The 20,189-nt window shown below is 35.1% G+C and overlaps 1 protein-coding gene and 1 pseudogene across 1 annotated transcript; one reads left to right on the top strand and one right to left on the bottom strand.

Annotated features, from left to right (window-relative positions):
• Positions 1–554: 554 nt before the first annotated feature.
• LOC120185746 lies at positions 555–8,327 on the bottom strand. The gene is made up of 6 exons (XM_039189883.1): positions 8,104–8,327; positions 7,898–8,026; positions 7,485–7,571; positions 1,883–2,109; positions 1,478–1,525; positions 555–731 (listed from the first exon to the last, which is right to left on the bottom strand). The coding sequence occupies exons 1-6, from the start codon at positions 8,168–8,170 to the stop codon at positions 555–557; spliced, it is 735 nt and encodes a 244-aa protein (XP_039045814.1). The 5' UTR covers positions 8,171–8,327.
• A 1,031-nt stretch (positions 8,328–9,358) lies between these two features.
• LOC120185747 lies at positions 9,359–19,896 on the top strand (annotated as a pseudogene).
• The last annotated feature ends 293 nt before the right edge of the window (positions 19,897–20,189 follow it).

Raw genomic sequence — 20,189 nt, forward strand, 5'->3', positions numbered from 1 at the left:
CACATCAGTTGAAGTAAATGGGAAACAACAATCTTATGGTTGCGGATTACAGGAAGTGATATCCGGCATGACCGGAACTAGAAGGTTGGAGGAAGCTGTCGTTTTCCAGGGATAAATTTTCAACTCGAAAAAGCATTTGTGTCATGGAGCTTCTGATGATCGTTTGAACCCTCTTCCAGTCTCCTTAATCTACTTTCTTCGATAACAAGGGAGTCGTGTTTTGCAGTCCTCATTCTTCCGGGGGAGATGAGCATTACTGTCTTGCGGCATAAGATCTGACAAGGAAGAACACAAGCCATATATTCAGCATTAGATGGTATCTTTTGTTTATATATTCCAATGCAAACAACGGATTCGAAGACAACTTTTTAGCATGTAAACAGGCCTACGAGCTCAAACGATTCAACCTTTATCTCGCATCGAGCTCGAGCTTTCCATGTGAAGCTCAATCAAGCTTTGAGCTGAGATCAAGTTTCTTACACTTCGAGCCTGGCTTACTCTATTGCACCCCTAACTCTAGCTACTTGCATTTGAAGACAAATTTTACCTTGTTATCACAGCGATGTACTAGAGGACTGCTCTGGAGCAAGGAAATATAGACCTAGTGATGATGGCAATGACCACCAACCGCCAAGAATTCCAATCAACCATAACTTCTGGTCCCCGATTTCGATGGTAGCAAGGCAGAGAAGCTTGTAATCCTGGACTTCGACTTTGCTGGCATGCAGCGACTGCATGGTAATGTAGTTGCCATTTAATATGAGCAGCTTAGAAAGAAAATCAAGAATATTATACCCGAGAAAGATTCTAGACTAGGTGTTCGTTGGTTGAACCTTCTTTTTATCATAGATAAAATCATCTGCAAATTCCATTTGTTCATATGGCTACGGGGGTGGGGAGAAATGTTACCCTTATAAGAAGTTGGTAAAGTCCATCCCATGGCTACTTGGACTTGGGTGTGAGAGTCGATTATGGGTAAGTATCGGCCATGTCCATGCTTAATTTTAAAAAGGTTTTTCTATGCATTTGAAGGATCACATCTTCCATGGCCATATCCGAATATGCATCAGACATGAGTGACGGATACAGTTATTTCAACAGAAATGAAGCAATAAACAGAATGGTTGTCGTAAGAGTAACTTCAGTTTTCTATGTTGCTCTAACTCTTCATTTTGCTATTAGTATCCGTGTCTGACATATTCGAACATAGGTAGGGGAATATAACCCTCCAAGGACCAGAAAAACATAGAAAAATTTAATCATACTCATATTGGACATATACCTGCATCGGACGGTTATATCCGAGTCTGAGCAACATAGTTAGTTTTAGTTTGCTATTGATGTAAATGTGATGGTAACTTCCGAAAAGTTTAAGCAATTCACAAACAAAATAAATTGAAACTGAATGGAAAATTCATCAAATCAAAGCAAGAAACTTTAGTCACCAAATAAAAAAATTTAGAGCATTAAAACATACCTTAAATCTGTAGAAAAAAGGCTTTTGACGCATATGTTCGTGGCGTAACTGCAAAACAAAAAATGCCGTCAAAGCTTGTAAAGCAAAAAGGGACTAGAGCGACATATATGACTGTATGGCTGGGCAGACATACACCAGGATGAAGATTTCACCACAATTTTACATTTCTATGTTGCTCCAACTCGGGTACGAGTGCCGATTTTGAGTATATATCCAAAAATGTATTTTTTACTCTTATTGTTTCCATGTATCTTGGGAGTTATATCCCTATATCTGGGTCCAAAAGTTCATCCAGCATGGATGTCGGACACTGGTGCTTTAAGAAAAATAAAGAGTGGGAACAACATAGGTATTAGGTGTGCTCACTTGAACCCAAGAAGCCGAGTGGAAGAAAACTTTACAGACCTTTTCAACAAAAAGATAGATCGATGAAGGGCTCGGTTTGGTGCTGAGGAGGAAAAGAAGGATCCTAGTTGAGACTGCAAAGGGACTATCCCAATTCATCAAGACAGTAAATATGAAAAAAAGGGGCAGCCATAGTTCCTCATCAACAACCAGAGTTTGTCGATCATCTTCGCCTTCTGAAGCATCAAATGACTCTAAATGATTGTAATCCGCAAAAATGTCAAGACCTACATTAATTTAATTCAAACCATCCTGATGTTATAACACAAATAACACATATACAAGGAAATAATCATGCATAACAAGAAGTAATACATTGAAGTCATATTTCTATAAGTCTACACCAGGCTATCCACTCCTATGTTTCTCCAACTCGGATGTAAGTGTAAGATACAGATAGTGTCTGACATAGATATGTTCAACTTTTTAAAAGTTTTTTTTTATGTATTTGGTGGAATATATCGCCATATGTGTCAACACACATTTTTCGTCCTACTAGGATTCAAAACTCCTAAAAATAGGAGAATTTAAGATTCAAACTCCTAAAGATATGATAGAATTTTGCTAGGATTCAAAAAATAGGATAGAATTTATGATTTAAACCTAAAGATAGGATCACAAGCACTATAAATAGCCATTGTTACTCACCATTGTAGGACACGATTACACACAAAACATAGAGGAAGCACGAGAAGATACAAGGCCAAAGCTATTGTAAACGATTCAAAAAATAAATAAAAGACAACCGGCAAATACGTAGTACGAAAGGGCGGTTCAAGGGTGCTAATCCTCCTGACCGTAATCGACTCCCGAATCCGACATATCTTTGGTAAGGACGCAGATCAGGTAAGATATAAGGTATCCGATTAACCTATTTATTTTTTAAATAAATAATCGGTGGCGACTCCAATCACATTTTCAAGCGAAGCCCAATTTCGGGGCCCAACCGAAAGACGGTACGACAGCTTGGCGACTCCGCTGGGACACAGGAAGTGAGTCAGGCTAAGTTAATTTCAGTTGTCTTTTTAACGAAAAGGGTAAGTTTAAATTTTAAGGTAACCTTTCGATCCTTATTGCTTACTTTTGATTATATTTTTTTCGAGTAATAGTTGTACTAACCGTTTCTCAATGATTTCAGCCTTAAAGCTTTTTTCATCTACAGCTCTAAACCCGAGCTCTGAACCCATTTTAAATGGGGGTGAAAGCGACGCATTAGTGTGAATTTATTCACCGCATATGCCTAGCAAGTAGCCTTCGGATTCATATACCTTATGTCTTCGTCGTGTGAATTATTCTCCGCATAGACATAAGGGAATGTATCCTCTCGAGTTTAACTTAGTCACACAAGCCTGTTATGGGTTTAGGACTAAGGGTCTGGCAAGCCCAAGGGGGGCACCAGCAAGGAGAACTCGGGTACCGTTTTATAACCTAAACCGGGAGACTTTGAAGAATTAGAGCCCCCAGAACCCCATTTCCAAACCTAGGATGTCAGAATTATTTCATGTTTACTTTTGTTCAAAGCATGCGAACTAGACAAATATGCGGTAGGATTTGTTTGAAATTAGCATGCGGGATAGAGATCATGTCCGAGTAGGAATACTAAGCATGTTCGGGTAGATATCATGTGGGGTAGGATTTTCATTTTTTATTTTGTTTTACTTCACTAATTTTTTCTCTCTCTTTTATTTTATTTCCATCATTGCATCATTCGAAAGAGTGTTGATCCACAAAAAACGTGTTTGTTAAACATGAAAATCTGCAATGGACAGAGGGGTTGTAATACAAGAGATGAAAATATAGAGGACAGTCTACAGGGCGACTATGTGTCACATTCAATCCCAGAAAGACGTGGTACCCGCAATCGAAGAATATGTCACTTTGCTACATTGTAAAGGATTCGAATGGACCGGAATTTACACTGAGCACACTAAAGTCAAATTTTTTAGAGTAGGGGCAGACAAGGAAAAAGTTACGACCCGGAGATTCCTTTCAAAATATGAGAACAAGATGAATTCCAGAAACAAGTCGATAAGCTTCAGATGGAGGGCTTCAATGGCACTTTGTTTAGAAACAAGCTCAGCAGAAAGTGAAGGTCGGAGATGCAGTCCTTCGAGACCTTTTTGGGGCAAACAGCTTGTCGCTGCACATTTTAGCCAAAGGAGCCTGAACAGTCGACAGGATATTCAACCGGTGACAGACGAATGCAGAAGACTAGTCAACATGTCAGAAGTGTTAGGATATTTTTGTCTCTTAAAAGATAAATACTTTTGTCCCCAATAAGGATATTCATAATAAAGCTGATTGTAGGACTAAGCCTGCCAGGATGATCTGAGAAAAGAGTACCCATCTCTAAGGGCTACGATGTTGAAGTTGTTGCCACATAAGGATTCCCAAACATTCTTCTGAAAACTGTAAGGCGCTTGCCGAAGAAGGGGGCATGGCATATACCATTTGCACTTAGAGGATTATTTTGTTTGAACACATCTTTAAACGATTGAATTCATGTTACTTTCTAAGGTGGAGCAATTGAACAAATTTTAATCTTTAGTCTATGAATATTAAATGAATTGAGGATTCTTTTAATTCTCAAGAATTATAGATTTTTGACCATACGACAAGATTAGACCTTTCTTACCTGTCTCAAACCCTAGAATAAACACCTTGATTCTTTACCCAAATAACTCATTGTCATTATCAAAAAAACCAAATTTTGACATTACCTCCATTTGAAATTCTTGAACATTACCTTATCTTTTGATACACCACACCTTTCTTTGAGTCAATAAGATCACACAACTGTCTTTTTAGACTCAAAATTAACCTTTTTACCATTAAAACCCAAGGCATTGAGTTGTTCATTGAACATGAGCATTCTTCCAAGATACAGTTTGGGGCATCTCGCCAGGAGCCTGAACATTGAGACATGTTGGGAGCAAGGAGAAGAAAAAATAATTCATTCGAAATAATTCTATCATGCATTAACTACACTGTTTTCATGTGAATAGAATTAATCCTGAAAATCTATCCCCCTGGGGATACCTCTTCTGTGAAGACTTATATGTATGAAATGATGAACGGCTTTCTTTCTTTATCCCTTCACAACAGGAGAAAATATATCCTTGCGTCCCCTTTTGAGCCTATAGTATTTTTTTTTCTTTTGATTCAACCCTAACCAAGGATCACCCTCCATACTGAGGGCAGGTGGAGAAAATCTGCTACATGAGTGAAGACATTGATTCAGATTTTCTTTTGATTCAACCCTAACCAAGGATCACCCTCCATACTGAGGGCAAGGTGGAGAAAATCTGCTTACATGAGTGAAGACATTGATTCAGATGAGATACCGAAAGGTGAACCAAATGCCAAGTGCGATGATTCAATCAGAACAAAAAGGGCAAAAAGAAAAAAGAAACGAAGCAAAAAAGGAAAAAACAAGAACAAAAATAAAAAAGGGAACAAAAAGTACATGCAAAATTCCCTAAAGACAAATGGTGCATCAAGCTTCAATGAGATTGATCAAGCACAATCATTCCCGAATCACTGAATCCCTTCACTCAAAGATCATAGAGCATCAAGAGAAAGAGACATTTTGAGCAAGACAAGATTGATGGCATCAGAATGAATTGATCCTTGGTTCAATACCCTGAAACACTTATTTGGGCCTATTTATCCTTTTCTTTCCTAACCACGAACCCTGACCTACATTATGTGCCTTAAAAGTCCCTTCTAATCATACATGGATTTCTAAACAGAAGAGACTATCTTCAGATTTCATCCCGCCCATCAGGATTAATCTTTGTTTGCAAAAAACAATGTAATTAATGTATGGTAGAGAAAAATAACAAAGGGGGGTTCAAGACATAAATCCTGAAAAACGTCTTGAAACCAAAGGAGGATTCGAGTTGAAAACCTGAAAAGGCGGCTCGAATATAAAAATTGTGCAACTGAAGCGATCACACAAATTCCTTGATAAGGCATCGCACAATCCGAGTGTGACAACGAAGGTTGGGAGTCAGAGAACACTTCCAGTAGAGACAATGCAAGTTCAACTTCACGACGAAATGACCGCTGCTTGTCAACAACAACTTTCCAATCTCAGAGCCAATTTCAACTTCACAACGAATGATATTGGACTCCAGACAACGCAAGTTCAACTTCACGATGAAGGGACCGCTGCTTGTCAACAAAATTTCATTCAGAGCCAATTTCAACTTCACAGCGAAGGATATTGGACTCCAGACAATGCAAGTTCAACTTCACGACGAAGGGACCGCTGCTTGTCAACAACAACTTTCCAATCTCAGAGCTAATTTCAACTTCACAACGAAAGATATTGGACTCCAGACAACGCAAGTTCAACTTCACGACGAAGGGACCGCTGCTTGTCAACAAAATTTCATTCAGATTCAATTTCAACTTCACAACGAAGGATATTGGACTCGAGACAACACAAGTTCAACTTCACAACGAAGGGACGACTGGTTGTCAACAAACAATTTCGGAGCCAATCTCAACTTCACAACGAAGGATATTGGACTTGGAACAATGCTACTTACTTGGATTTCAACTTCACGACGAAGGATATCCAACTCAAAGAAGGATTATTTGCCATCAAAATTGTCGAGTTCGACTCCATTCAGCTCGATGACACATCAATCGCACTACTTTCCGATTGCAGTCGAGGAGAGGACCTGGGTTAGCCGTGCCTTAGTGACAAGCAAACATTTTCAAATAGCATAGCTTAAGTCAAGAAAAAGCTATCTGTCAATGAAGATTTCTCAGTTCTATTCCGATCCAATGTCTTTAAATACCGAAGGGTAACGGGAAGCCACGTGCTGATTCAAATTCCGAACTACGGCTTTAATTTCATATCATTTCAAGATGAACTCGACTTCACGATGGAGGAGTCATCCGTAACTCAATTCGACAGGGAGTTATTGAAACATCAGAGTTAATTTTCAACTCCACTGAACGAAAAGTGTGTCTTTTAATCTTTACCCTATTCCCGTTTCACGACTATGGGCAAAGAGGGGCAGCTGTCAACACACATTTTTCGTCCTACTAGGATTCAAACTCCTAAAAATAGGATAGAATTTTAAGATTCAAACTCCTAAAGATATGATAGAATTTTGCTAGGATTCAAAAAATAGGATAGAATTTTATGATTTAAACTCCTAAAGATAGGATCCACAAGCACTATAAATAGCCATTGTTACTCACCATTGTAGGACACGATTTACACACAAAACATAGAGGAAAGCACGAGAAGATACAAGGCAAAGCTATTGTAAACGATTCAAAAAATAAATAAAAGACAACCGGCAAATTACGTAGTACCGAAAGGGCGGTTCAAGGGTGCTAATCCTTCCTTGACCGTAATCGACTCCCGAATCCGACATATCTTTGGTAAGACGCAGATCAGGTAAGATATAAGGTATCCGATTAACCTATTTATTTTTTAAATAAATAATCGGTGGCGACTCCAATCACATTTTTCAAGTCGAAGCCCAATTTCGGGGCCCAACCGAAAGACGGTTACGACAATATGCAGATAAGACAATGTGTTCAAGAGTAGTAATCAGAGCAACATCGATCCACACACCATCCATGGCATATGAAAAACGAGGCCAACAGTAGACAGCTCCAAACAGGACTGATACACCAAAAATGCTTCTCATACTTCTACTTCCTGGAAAAAAGAATTCCAACATCAGCAAGGTTTCTCAACAATGAGTACTAAATGTCATCAAGAACAAACAATAATTCGAGAAGCAGGATGATAAACAGTTCCTCAATCAATTTTTTTTATTGTATTTGGAGTATTCATCCTAGTTTAAATACACACAGGTTCGATAATTATAAACAACAATTAAAAACATCAGAGAGAGAATAATCTGGCAAAACACTGAAAATTTGCATTAACAAAAGAAAGGGAATCCTTAAAACCAAAAAAAAAAATACATAGAAAGGCAACAAAATAAGCAAAGAAAAATCATTAAACATAAACAGACTTGCCTGATAAGCAGCAACCTTGAACATATTCTCTCTGTATATTTATCTTATACTCAAACTTTGAGGCCCTGTTTTGCAGTTTAGGTTCAAAACTATGAACCCATGTTTTCAAAGGTCCAATTTTTCCATGAACTGCACGAAGTGAAATGAAAAAATAATATAAATAAATTTCAACGAAAATAAATAAAAATTAGATTGATAATACTTACATAACTTCTGGGATTGAGAAAGTGAGTGTCTAATCGGAAGCAGAAATTTGGCTGTCCATGCCGCCATCTTCACCGATGCAAGTTTCTCTCCTTAGCCGCCGCTGCTCTAGAAATTACTCGAGGACTAATTTGTTAACGACAGTACAAGTACGACGTCGTAAGGAGGTATTCTCTTACAATACATTGCCCAACCAAGTCGAACTAAACTAAAGGCTTCCTTTAGATTTCATCACACCTATGTCGGATGTATTGTCATGGGTGTATATACTATAATATACTATGCTACATACTTCTGTGACTTTGTCCGTATTCATTTATTTTTTATTAAAAAAATTATTTTCTTTAATTTTTTAGTTAAATTAATGTTTAATGTCACTTGGATCTAAAGATAAGATGAGTTATCAATAATTTATAAGTAAATGGTTAAAAAATTTCAGTTAAATTTTATATTCATTAGGATCAATTTTTTTTTCATCCTTTAAGTAAAAACTATTAAAATAAAAAATAAGATTAATAAGATCTTTTATGTTTTCAATCTATATTTTATTAAATTAATGATGAAATTTAACATTAAAATATAAATAAAACATGATATTAAATATGATTTAAAAATATATTAATGATATAATAAAAAGTGAAGTGTTAAATAAGTGGTTTACCTTTAAAAGAATTAAGATAAACTATATATTTAGTTATTCAATTATTATTTTAATTTTATATTAGTTATTTAATTATTTATTTTTAAATCATTTTTTTATTAAACTAATGTGATTACAAAGTAATATATATTCCAAATACTCTCAACCATTTAACAATGAACGCCTCAACCATTTAACAGTGAACGCTTAATCACCCTACTGCAGTCGTTGGTGCTCTAACCCGTGAACTCTAGGAACAACAAATATTCATTTAACCACTGAAGTATGTTGGTTCGTACTTTTTTTAAATCATTATTAATGGTTTTGATTTTATTTTGTTGTAATAAAATTAATAAAATTATTAAAGTGACCTTTTTTATTTTTTATTTTTTAATGATGACAAATCATTATTTTATGGTGACACATCAATATCATTGTTTAATTTTTAACAATGGATTTCAAAATAAAATCAAAGAACGTTAGACATAATTTTTAAAAAAATGTTCAGTCACCAAAATAGAATAAAAATGATAGTTAGAGTACTAAATCGTAGTTTACTCTAATAATAATTACTTTTATTTACGACGACGTCTGGTATCGTATCATCTTCTCTTTAAATCCTAAAACCCTCCACCTCGAAGACAAAATAAAGAACATATAGAGAAAAATGACGACTACGATGTCGGAGCTAGACGACGAAACAATGCGCAGCATGTCGATTGGCGCAGTTTTTCTCAGACTTCGTAATATTTTCATCACTGAATTTTCTTTTTAATTTTCTGTTAGATCCGCCTTTACTGTGTAGACACTAATTTTCCAGCCGCAACAGTCCCCCGCCAAAGACGCGTCGTTCCTCACGCCAACGACCCCAAGCTTTCCGACCGGATTTCTCGACAACAAGAAAACAAACAACCCCAAGTATTTTAGTCCCAATAAAACTCTCAAAAATTGGAACTAAAAATAGCTCTTCCAAGGTTATAAATAGGGGATATTTTCACGCAGAAGAGGGGAGGAAAAACAGAAGAAATATACGGGGAGAGAAATACAGAGATTACATACGAAATACGGGGGCCAAACATCACAAAAGAGAGTTTTCGAAGAACACTGAAAATAGAGAGTATTCGAAAATGAAAACAGAGAGGAAATAAAGAAATAAGGGAGAACAAAACTTACTGAATACCTTGTTCATCGGAGTAAATTGGGCTTTGGGTGTGGAGTGGATTCGGCCGTTTAACAAGGAGAAATTGAAAGAAAATAAAGAGAAAATGAAGAGGGAAAACTTTTTTTTTAGCTTTACACATACGGGAAGATAAATGGGGGGTGTTTCATTTTAATTGTTTTGGGAAAATCTGATTTTGGTCCCTCTATTTTATGAAACTCCTATTTTTACTCTAATCTCAATTTATGTTTCGATTTTCTCTTAAATTCGAGCATTAATCTTGTTTTTATTACAATTTGATCCATTGTCATTATATTTTTTATTATTTATTTTTTCTTTTTTATTTATTTATTATTATTATTATTATATTATTATTATTACTTTTTTCATTTTATTATTATTCCTTTTTTTATTTGCTTTTATTTTTACTTATTTATTTACTTATTTACTTATTTATTTATTACTTGTTTTTCTTTTTGTTAACATTTATTTTCATAACGTTTTTTATTTTTTTATATCTAACCTTTTTTATTTTCTTTATTTTCCTTTTGACTTCTTTTATTTTATATTTATTTATTTTTTTCTTTTCTTCTTTTGTTTATTATGTTAGTATGTCATTTAGTTATTTATTATTATTATTATTATTATTATTTCTTCTTGGATTTATTTAGTACTTAATATTTTTTTTCTTCTTCTAACATTTTCGACTCTTTTTTAGGGATAATTTTAATCGATCAAAGGTAAGAAATTCGAATTGGGTTTTTAAATTTTAATTTAATTTTTTAAATTTTCGTAACTAAGACAACCGGCAAATTAATTGGTACCGAAAGGGCGGTTCAAGGGTGATAATCCTTCATTGACCGTAACCGACTCCCGAGCCCGACACGTTTCTGGTAAAACGCAGATCAGGTAAGATGGTGTCCGATATACCTAAATGTTTTTAAAGTGATCGGTGGCGACTCTAACCCAATTATTCAAGTCGAAGCTCAATTCTGAGCCCAACCGAAAGACGGTCGCGACAACTTGGCGACTCTGCTGGGGACAGGTAAGTGAGTCAAGCCGAAATTAATTTTCGGTTGTCTTTTTATGCGAAAATGGTAAATTTTAATTTATTTATTTGATTCCAAATATTTACCTTTGATTATTTTTCAAATAAATAGTTGTATTGATGTTTTCTTTCAATGATTTCAGATTCAAAAAACTTTTATCTTTAGCTCTATACTCGAGCTCCAAACCCTTTTAAGTGGGGGTGAAAGCGACGCCTTCGTGGGAATTTATTCTCCGTATGGGCCTAGCAAGTAACCTTCGGGATTCATATACCTTATGTCTTCGTGTGAATTTATTCTCCGTATGGGCATAAGGGAATATTTCCTCTTGAGTTTAACTTAGTCCACACAAGGGGCAACAACAAGGAGAACTCGAGTACCCTTTTAGAACCTAAATCTGGAGACTATGGAGAATTAGAGCCCACCCTAAAACCTCATTTCAAACCCTAAGATGCTTGAATTATTTCATGCTTTACTTTTTGTTCAAAGCATGCGAATTAGACAAATATGCGGTTAGGATTTGTTTGAAATTAGCATGTGGGATAGAGATCATGTCCAGGTGGGAATAATAAGCATGTGGGGTAGGATTTTTTTTTCATGATTGTTTTTGATTATTTTCACCTCACTAACTTTTTTTTCATGTTTTCTCTTTTATTTTATTTCATCTTTTGCATCATTTACAAGAGGCGTTGATCCACCAAAAACGTGTTTGTTAAACATGAATAATCTGCATTAATGGACAAAGGGGTTGTAATACAAGAGATGAAAATACAGAGGACATTCTACAAGGCGACTATGTGTCATATTCAATCCAGAAGACGTGGTGCCCACAATTGAAGAGTATATTACTTTGCTACATTATAAAGGACTCAGAATTAACCGGGTTAACATCAAGCACAATGAAAGTCTATCTTGGAAGGACTGACTGGAAGAGGTTGCAGGAGCAAGATGAAGGTTATTGATCTTGGGAGTCCCTTCAAATACAACAATGGAAAAACGATAGCTGAAATTGGAGACCATTACTGACGAATTCAAGAAACAGACAAATGAACTTCGCATAGTTCCTATCAATTGAGGGCTCCAATGACGTATTCGTTGGGAACAGGTTCAACATAAGATAAATGCCAGAGATGCAGTCATTCGAGACTTCTTGGGCAAGTACAAAAAGTAACTCAACATTTGCACGGTTCATCTAGAGAAGACGAAGCGGTTCGACAGGTTATTCAACCGGTAATAGACAAAGGCAGAAGACTAGTCAACATGTCAGAAGCTGTCAGGATATTTTTGTCTCTTAAAAGATAAAACACTTTTTTCCCCAATAAGGATTATTTATAATAACATACATGTTTTCGGATCAATGCCTCAAGCATTTCATGCATTTTTTCCATCTACATTTCATTTTTAAGCATTTTCATAAACATGAAATTTCTTCATGGAGGATTCGATGAAGTGATCTTAATCACGTGACACCACATGGAAGAAAGATTTTAACAATTAAAAAAACTGAAATCAATACAGTGGGAGCCCGATCAGCTGATTGTAAGGCCAAGCCTGTTAGGATGATCTGATAAAAAAAGTCCACATATCCTAAGGGCTACGATGTTGAAGCTGTGTACAGTTACCACTTAGGAAGCTCCAAACATTCCTCTGAGAACTGTAAGGCACTGAAGCGCAAGATTCAAAACCTGAGGGATTCAGGGGTATAGACAATCGAGAAAGGGGGCATTACATCTACCATTTGCACTAAGAGCATTGTTTTGTTTGAACACGTTTTTTATCTTTCATGTTTGCTTAATCTTTTAAACGACTGAATTTATGTTACCTTCGAAGGTGGAATAATTGAACAAATTTTAATTTTTAGTTCTTCGAATATTAAATGAATTAAATATTTTTTTAATTCTTCAAGAATTATAGATTTTTGACATATGACAAGATTAGACATTTCTTATATTGTCTCAAACCCTAAAATAAAATACCTTAATTCTTTACCCAAAATAATTCATGGTCATTGCCAAAAGACCAGATTTTGACCTTACCACCTTTTTAAAACTTTTGAACCTTTCTTTAAGTCACACCACTATCTTTTTAGACTCAAATTTGACTTTTTTATACCACTAAGACCTAAGGCATTGAGTTGTTCATTTGAACATAAACATGCTTCTAACTCAGGGCATTTCGCAGAGAGCCTGAATATTAAGACATGTCGAGACCAAGAAGTAGAAAGAAGAATTCATTCGAAATAATTCTATCAAGCATTAATTACAATGTTTTCATGTGAATAAAATTAATCCTAAAAATCTACCCCCCTGGGATACCACTTCTGTGAAGAATTCCATGTATGAAATGATGAACGGCTTTCTTTATTTATCCATTCACAACAGGAGAAAATATATATTCCTTGTGTCCCCTTTTGAGCCTATAGTATTTTTCTTCTAATTCAACACTAACCAATGATCACCCTCCACACTGGGGGGCAAGGAGAAAGAAATCTTCTCATATGAGTGAAGATAGTGATCCAAAAGAGATACCAAAAGGTGAACCAAATGCCAAGTGCGAATATCCAATCAGAACAAAAAGAAAAAAGAAGACAATACACATATGCAAAGATTCATTCGATTCAAATGACGCGCCGAGATTCAAATTATGAGATTGATCAAGCACAATCATTCCAGAATCACTTCACTCGAAGATCATGGAACATCCAGAGAAAATCAAGAGAAACACATATGTGCAGATTCAAATTGAGCAAGACAGGATTGAAGGCATCAGAAGGAATTGATCATTGGTTTAATACCCTGAAACACTTGTTTGGGCCTATTTATCATTTTCTTTCATAACCATGAACCATGGCCTACATTACGTGCCTTAAAAGTCCCTTCTAATCATACATGAATTTCTAAACAGAAGAGACAATCTTCATATTTCATCCCGCCTGTCAGGATTAATCTTTATTTGCAAAAAGTTTTTAAAATCTTTAATGTATGATAAAGAAAAATAATAAAGGGGGTTCAAGACGTAAATTTTGAATGACTTCTTGAAACCAAAGGAGGATTCGAGTTGAAAACCTGAAAATGTGGCTCGAATATAAAAATTATACAGCTGAAGCGATTGCACAAATTCCTTGATGAGGCATCACACAATCCGAGAATGACAATGAAAGCTGGGAGTCGGAGAACACTTCCAGTAGAGGAGCATACAAGCTACCCCATCAAACCTTTGAGCATCAAATAAAAAATGCCAAACACAATAACCTGAGACTTTTATCCTTTCCTTACTTAACCATTTCCCAAATATAGCTTTGATCTTGACACTTGTCAAATAACTATAATTTATTGAATGATTAACTATGTAATTAATTATTTGATATCCAATTAACTCCAGTCTTATGATTCATCTCAATTGTAAAACCGAGAAAGGAACAATATTTTCAAAACTTTTGATTAAACATTTTTCAAAACTCTTTTAAATGATATTTTCAGAACTTTGAAAATAAAATAGAAAGTAAAACATTTTTTTCAAACAAGACAATCTCTCTAGAGTGGATCTTGCTAAATGACATGTGGCTCTCATACACTAATCTCATGCTTAGAATCAATGGTGAAGCAAGAAATGAGGAGCAATGGGGGCACCTTTGAAGATTCAACATCAAATGTTGGGGTATTTTTTCAATATTGTTGCATCTTCGGGGATTCAAAATCCTGATGCGAACGATCAGATCTTTCAAAGGCTTTTCCTCCACATACAAGAACTAGCAGACAAAAAATGAGATTATGTCTGTAGAATAAAATAAGAACTAATTCATTATGCATACATTTCAGAGTATCATATTTATCATTTTTTTACATACATAATTTTTACAACTTTAGAGTCAAATTTCAACTTCAATACGAAAGATATTTGATTCAAAAAAAGTTTGTAAAGAATCGATAGTGGTTGCTTAACTCAGCAGCGAGGAGCTATACCTCAACCAATTTGACATATTGAAATATCAACAGATCTTAGAATCGACTTCAGTTGGGATCGAGAATTAATTCAGAACATACCCAGTTCACGTTTTCAATCCATGATTTCAACTTCACGAAGAAGGATATCGTGCCCGATAAAGTGATTTAGTGTCACAACAAACATGTCATCCACAGATTTGACTTCCTTAAGTCAACGATTAGAGCTTCTGAAAGGATTTCTTTAACATGCAGGAACAAGCAGATTATCGATTGCCTTTGAGATTGTTTCTCTCGAAACAAGGGGTCGTCTCGCTTGAGACTAATTTACTCAAAACAAAGTTTTGTCTCTCTTGAGACAATTTCTCTTGAAACATAAACATTGAAAACATTTCCCCTGAAATGAATTTTGTCTCTCTTGAGATAGTTTCCCTTGAAACAAATTTTGTCTCCCTTGAGACAATTTCTCTTGAAACATAAACATTGAAAACATTTCCCTTGAAATGAATTTTATCTCTCTTGAGATAGTTTCCATTGAAACAAATTTTGTCTCCCTTGAGACAGTTTCTCTTGAAACATAAACTTTGAAAACATTTCCCTTGAAATGAATTTTGTCTTTCTTGAGATAGTTTCCCTTGAAACAAATTTTGTCTCCCTTGAGACAGTTTCTCTTGAAACATAAACTTTGAAAACATTTCCCTTGAAAAACAAAATATTTGAACCAGTTCCCTTTGAAACGAGTTTTGAGATAGTTTCCCTTGAAACACCCACATTTGAGATTGTTTCCCTTAAAACATGTTTTATCTCTCTTGAGACAGTTTCTCTTGAAAGACCAACCTTTGAGACATTTTCTCTTGAAACACCAACCTTTAAGATTGTTTCCCTTGAAACAAATTTTGTCTCGCATAAGACAATTTTCCCTTGAAACAATAAATTTTATCTCACTCGAGAGAGCTTTTCTTAAAACATATTTCTTCTTCATTTTCATCCAGATGTTGAATATTTGACAGGAATTCCAAAGTTAGCAGAGGTTTCATTACACAATTCCATGTTGAAGTAGAAGATTTCATCAAAGAATCAATTCACGTCTTCATTTTTTGAAAGAAGTGGATCTTAACAAAGATCTGAGAACCTTCAGGTCAATACCTTCGGCTACTTCAAAACACAATTATTACTGACACATGATAATCTTTTGCATGTTTGAAAATCTTTAGAGAGAAGATAAACTGATTAACATTCCCAGAAGATAATTCATAATGAAGAAGATTGTTCAACTTTTGTTTGATTCCATCACAGAAGGAGCTGGATCAACATCAACTTCTTGCTCGATTCATCACATATGGAGTTGAATCAGTAACACCTCTCTTGAGAGATCGACATTTCTGGAAGAAATATCACGATAAGAAAAAACTTGCGACTTGAAAAACTGAATATGAAGACTCAACCAAGAGAACGAAGCAAAGATGACATCATTTGCAGCATAGCTCAAGGCTAAAAGGGTTATCTTCCAAAGACCTTCGAGTTCGATTCCATTCAGCTCCAGGCACAGCATAGCTCAAGGCAAAAAGGGTTATCTGTCAACAAAATTGTCGAGTTCGATTCCATTCAGCTCGATGACTCATCAATCACACTATTATCCGGTTGTAGTTGAGGTTTTCAAGTCGAGAAGAAGACCTTGGTTAGCCATGCCTTAGTGACAAGAAACCGTTTTTTGGCAGCATAGCTTAAGTCAAGAAAAGCTATCCATCAACAAATACCTTTCGAGTTCGATTTCATTCAGCTCTAGGGGTTTATCAAACGCATGGTGGAGTCAAAGAACTACTTTCCAGTCGAATTTATAACCAAGGTCTTTAAATTTGGCAATGAGAAGCCATATTTCAATTCAAATTCCGAACTACGACTTCAGTTCCATTTCAAGATAAACTCGACTTCATGACGAATGAGTCATCTGCAACTCAATTCTACAGGAAGTTATTCTTAATTGAAATATCAGAGTCAATTTCCAACTTCACCAAACGAAAATTTGTGTCTTTTTTATCTTTGTCCTATTTTTCGTTCCACGAAAAAGAACAAAGAGGGGCAGCTGTAGACACTAATTTTCCAGCCGCAACAGTCCCCCACCAAAGACGCGTCATTCCTCATGCCAACGACCCCAAGCTTTCCGGTCGAATTTCTCGGCAACAAGAAAACAAACAACCCCAAGTATTTTAGTCCCAATAAAACTCTCAAAAATTAGAACTAAAAATAGCTCTTCAAAGGTTATAAATAGGGGATATTTTCATGCAGAAGAAGGGAAGAAAAAGAGAAAAAATATACAGGGAGAGAAATACAGAGATTACATATAAAATACGAGGGCCAAACATCGAGCAAAGATAAAAGAGAGTTTTCAAAGAACACCGAAAATAGAGAGCATTCGAAACTGAAAACAGAGAGGAAATAAAGAAATAGGGGAGAAGAAAACTTACCGAATACCTTGTTCGTCGAGTAAATCCAGCCACCAAGGTGCGGTGGTCGGTCGGGCTTTGGGTGTAGAGTGGATTCGGCCGATTAAAAAGGAGAAATTGAAAGAAAATAGAGAGAAAAGGAAGAGTGGAAGCTTTTTTTTAGCTTTGCACGTACTGGAAGATAAATGGGGGGTGTTTCATTTTAATTGTTTTGGGACAATCCGATTTTGGTCCCTCTATTTTATGAAACTCCTATTTTTACCCTAATCTCAATTCATGTTTCGATTTTCTCTTAAATTCAAGCATCAATCTTGTTTTTATTACAATTTGATCCCCTGTTATTATATTTTTTATTATTTATTTTTTTATTTTTTATTTATTTATTATTATTATTACTTTTTTTCATTTTATTATTATTCCTTTTTTATTTTGATTTTATTTTTACTTATTTACTTATTTATTTACTTATTAACTTATTTATTTATTGTTTGTTTTTCTTTTTGTTAACATTTATTTTCATAACGTTTTTTATTTTTTATATCTAACCTTTTTTATTTTTTTATTTTCTTTATTTTCCTTTTGACTTCTTTTATTTTATTTTTATTTATTTTTTTTCTTTTCTTCTTTTGTTTATTATGTTAGTATGTCATTTAGTTATTTATTATTATTATTATTATTATTGTTTCTTCTTGGATTTATTTAGTACTTAATATTTTTTTTCTTCTTCTAACATTTTCGACTCTCTTTTTAGAGATAATTTCAATCGGTCAAAGGTAAGCAATTCGAATCGGGTTTTTAAATTTTAATTTAGTTTTTTTAATTTTTGTAACTAAGACAACCGGCAAATTAATTGGTACCGAAAGGGTGCTTCAATGGTGCTAATCTTTTATTGACCGTAACCGACTCCCGAGCCCGACACGTTTCTGGTAAAACGCAGATCAGTTAAGATGGTGTCCGATCTATCTAAATGTTTTTAAAGTGATCGGTGGCGACTCTAACCCAATTATTCAAGTCGAAGTCCAATTTTGAGCCCAATCGAAAGACGGCCGCGACATACTGTAAACTTTTTGTTAAGCTAAAAAAATTATTAAGAAAACAAGAACAGCTTCTTCAAGCTTGTGATTTATTTGATATTTTTTAAATGCATTAATTCGATAAATGTAAGGCTTTTTAACTTCAGCCTACTGATTCGGATTCTCGTCTCTGAATATTCAAATTGATTCATGTTTACTTGGTCAAATATTTTCAGGGAGGAAAGATAAGTTCACTTGACTTTCACCGAAAGGATGATCTATTGGTGACAGCTAGTGAGGACGATTCAGTTCGCCTCTACGACATTGCCAATGCTAAGTTAGTTTATTTTTTCCCACCGTATTCTAATATAGAAGGAAAAGGAGGGAGAAAATAAATGTATTGCCATTGATTTAATTAATATCAAAATTTTTAGTTGCAAGTTGAGCGAGGAAGTTTTAGTTTTAGCATGATTTGAATTTCGATGATTTCTTCTTTGTAATTAGGTTTATTTTTGGTTTAGGTTGATAAAGTCAACATATCATAAGAAACATGGTGCTGATCGATTATGTTTCACGCATCATCCTATTCTGTTATATGCTCTTCGAGACACAATTTGGAATCGACTGGAGGTGAGAGGTTTCGTAGGACGACATAAGCTCTATCCTCATGTCCATTAACCAAACAACAATCATTGTATCTATTTTTTCTCTTTTGTTAACAGAAGCCCTATTGTATCTTTCTATGTATGATAACCGATGTCTTCGCTACTTCAAAGGACATAAAGAGAGGTTGGTAATTCTTGACATATTAATGTTGTCCGAATAGGTTGAGAAGGATATCTGGTTCCCATGTGATTTGTATTTAATTCAAGCAATCAGTTATGGAATAAAAGAGCCACATGACTGCCCATGTTTAATGTTACTTTAGTTATTTCAATATTTCAATGAAGGCTATGTTAACTTCATGCAGCATGTTTTGAAATCTGTGTGCATATCCATATATTCGTCTGCATCCTTCGGTTCTTAATGTGTCGTCAGGTCTCTGGACCACAGTGTGAGGATTTGGGATCTCCGTGTAAATGCCTGACAGGTTGGTTTCCAGTTTCCTTTGAAATTTTTGCAAATGTTGGGTACTAAGAATTGATTTATAAATTATGAAGATAAATTTCTTCCTTTAAGAAATAGACGTGCTTAATTGGGAGCAATATTTTTCCTCCTTAGTCCATTCCCCTAAACAAGGAAGACTGAGGGACATTCAGTCCAAAACTAAGCCAAAAAAGAAAGTTTCCGAAATGAGCAATCGCCGTTAACCGACTGTTTTGCTATACTATTGGTCTGTAGATGACCTTACGTTTTCAATCCGCATTTCATCATCTAATCATACGCAAATGTTATTTATGCTTACTCTTGTAGTTTTCAGGGAATTTTACACCTACATGGTAGGCCTACTGTTGCATATGACCAACAAGGCCTTGTATTTGCTGTGGCTATGGAAGGAGGAGCTATGAAATTGTTTGATTCACGCTCCTATGACAAGGGTTTTGAGTTTTAACCCGTTAAGCACTTGCATGTGTTCTGGTACATCTGTATTATGAGTTTGCCTTATTTCTTCCCCTTTTGGGGATTATTATTGTAACGCGTTTGATTTATTTCTTCTAATATAGGGGCCCTTCGATACATTTTTAGTCGGTGGAGACACAGCTGAGGTTTGCGATATCAAATTCAGCAACGATGGCAAATCAATGCTATTGACAACCACCAATAACAACACATACGTTCTTGATGCATATGGAGGAGAGAAGGTTAGTTACCCTAATTAAATCAGTTCTACACCAGAAGTTGTTT

The sequence above is a fragment of the Hibiscus syriacus genome, unplaced genomic scaffold (assembly GCF_006381635.1).
Source record: "Hibiscus syriacus cultivar Baekdansim isolate YM2019G1 unplaced genomic scaffold, ASM638163v2 tig00113124_pilon, whole genome shotgun sequence".
NCBI lineage: Eukaryota > Viridiplantae > Streptophyta > Magnoliopsida > Malvales > Malvaceae > Hibiscus > Hibiscus syriacus.

Excerpts from the sequence above, each read along its gene's own strand:
- LOC120185746 (XM_039189883.1), bottom strand. The coding sequence starts at position 8,170 with ATGGCGGCATGGACAGCCAAATTTCTGCTTCCGATTAGACACTCACTT. Across the intron at positions 8,027-8,103 it reads TTCTCAATCCCAGAAGTTAT|TTCATGGAAAAATTGGACCT; the intron begins GTAAGTATTATC and ends CACTTCGTGCAG. Across the intron at positions 732-1,477 it reads CTTTTTTCTACAGATTTAAG|TCGCTGCATGCCAGCAAAGT; the intron begins GTATGTTTTAAT and ends ATTACCATGCAG.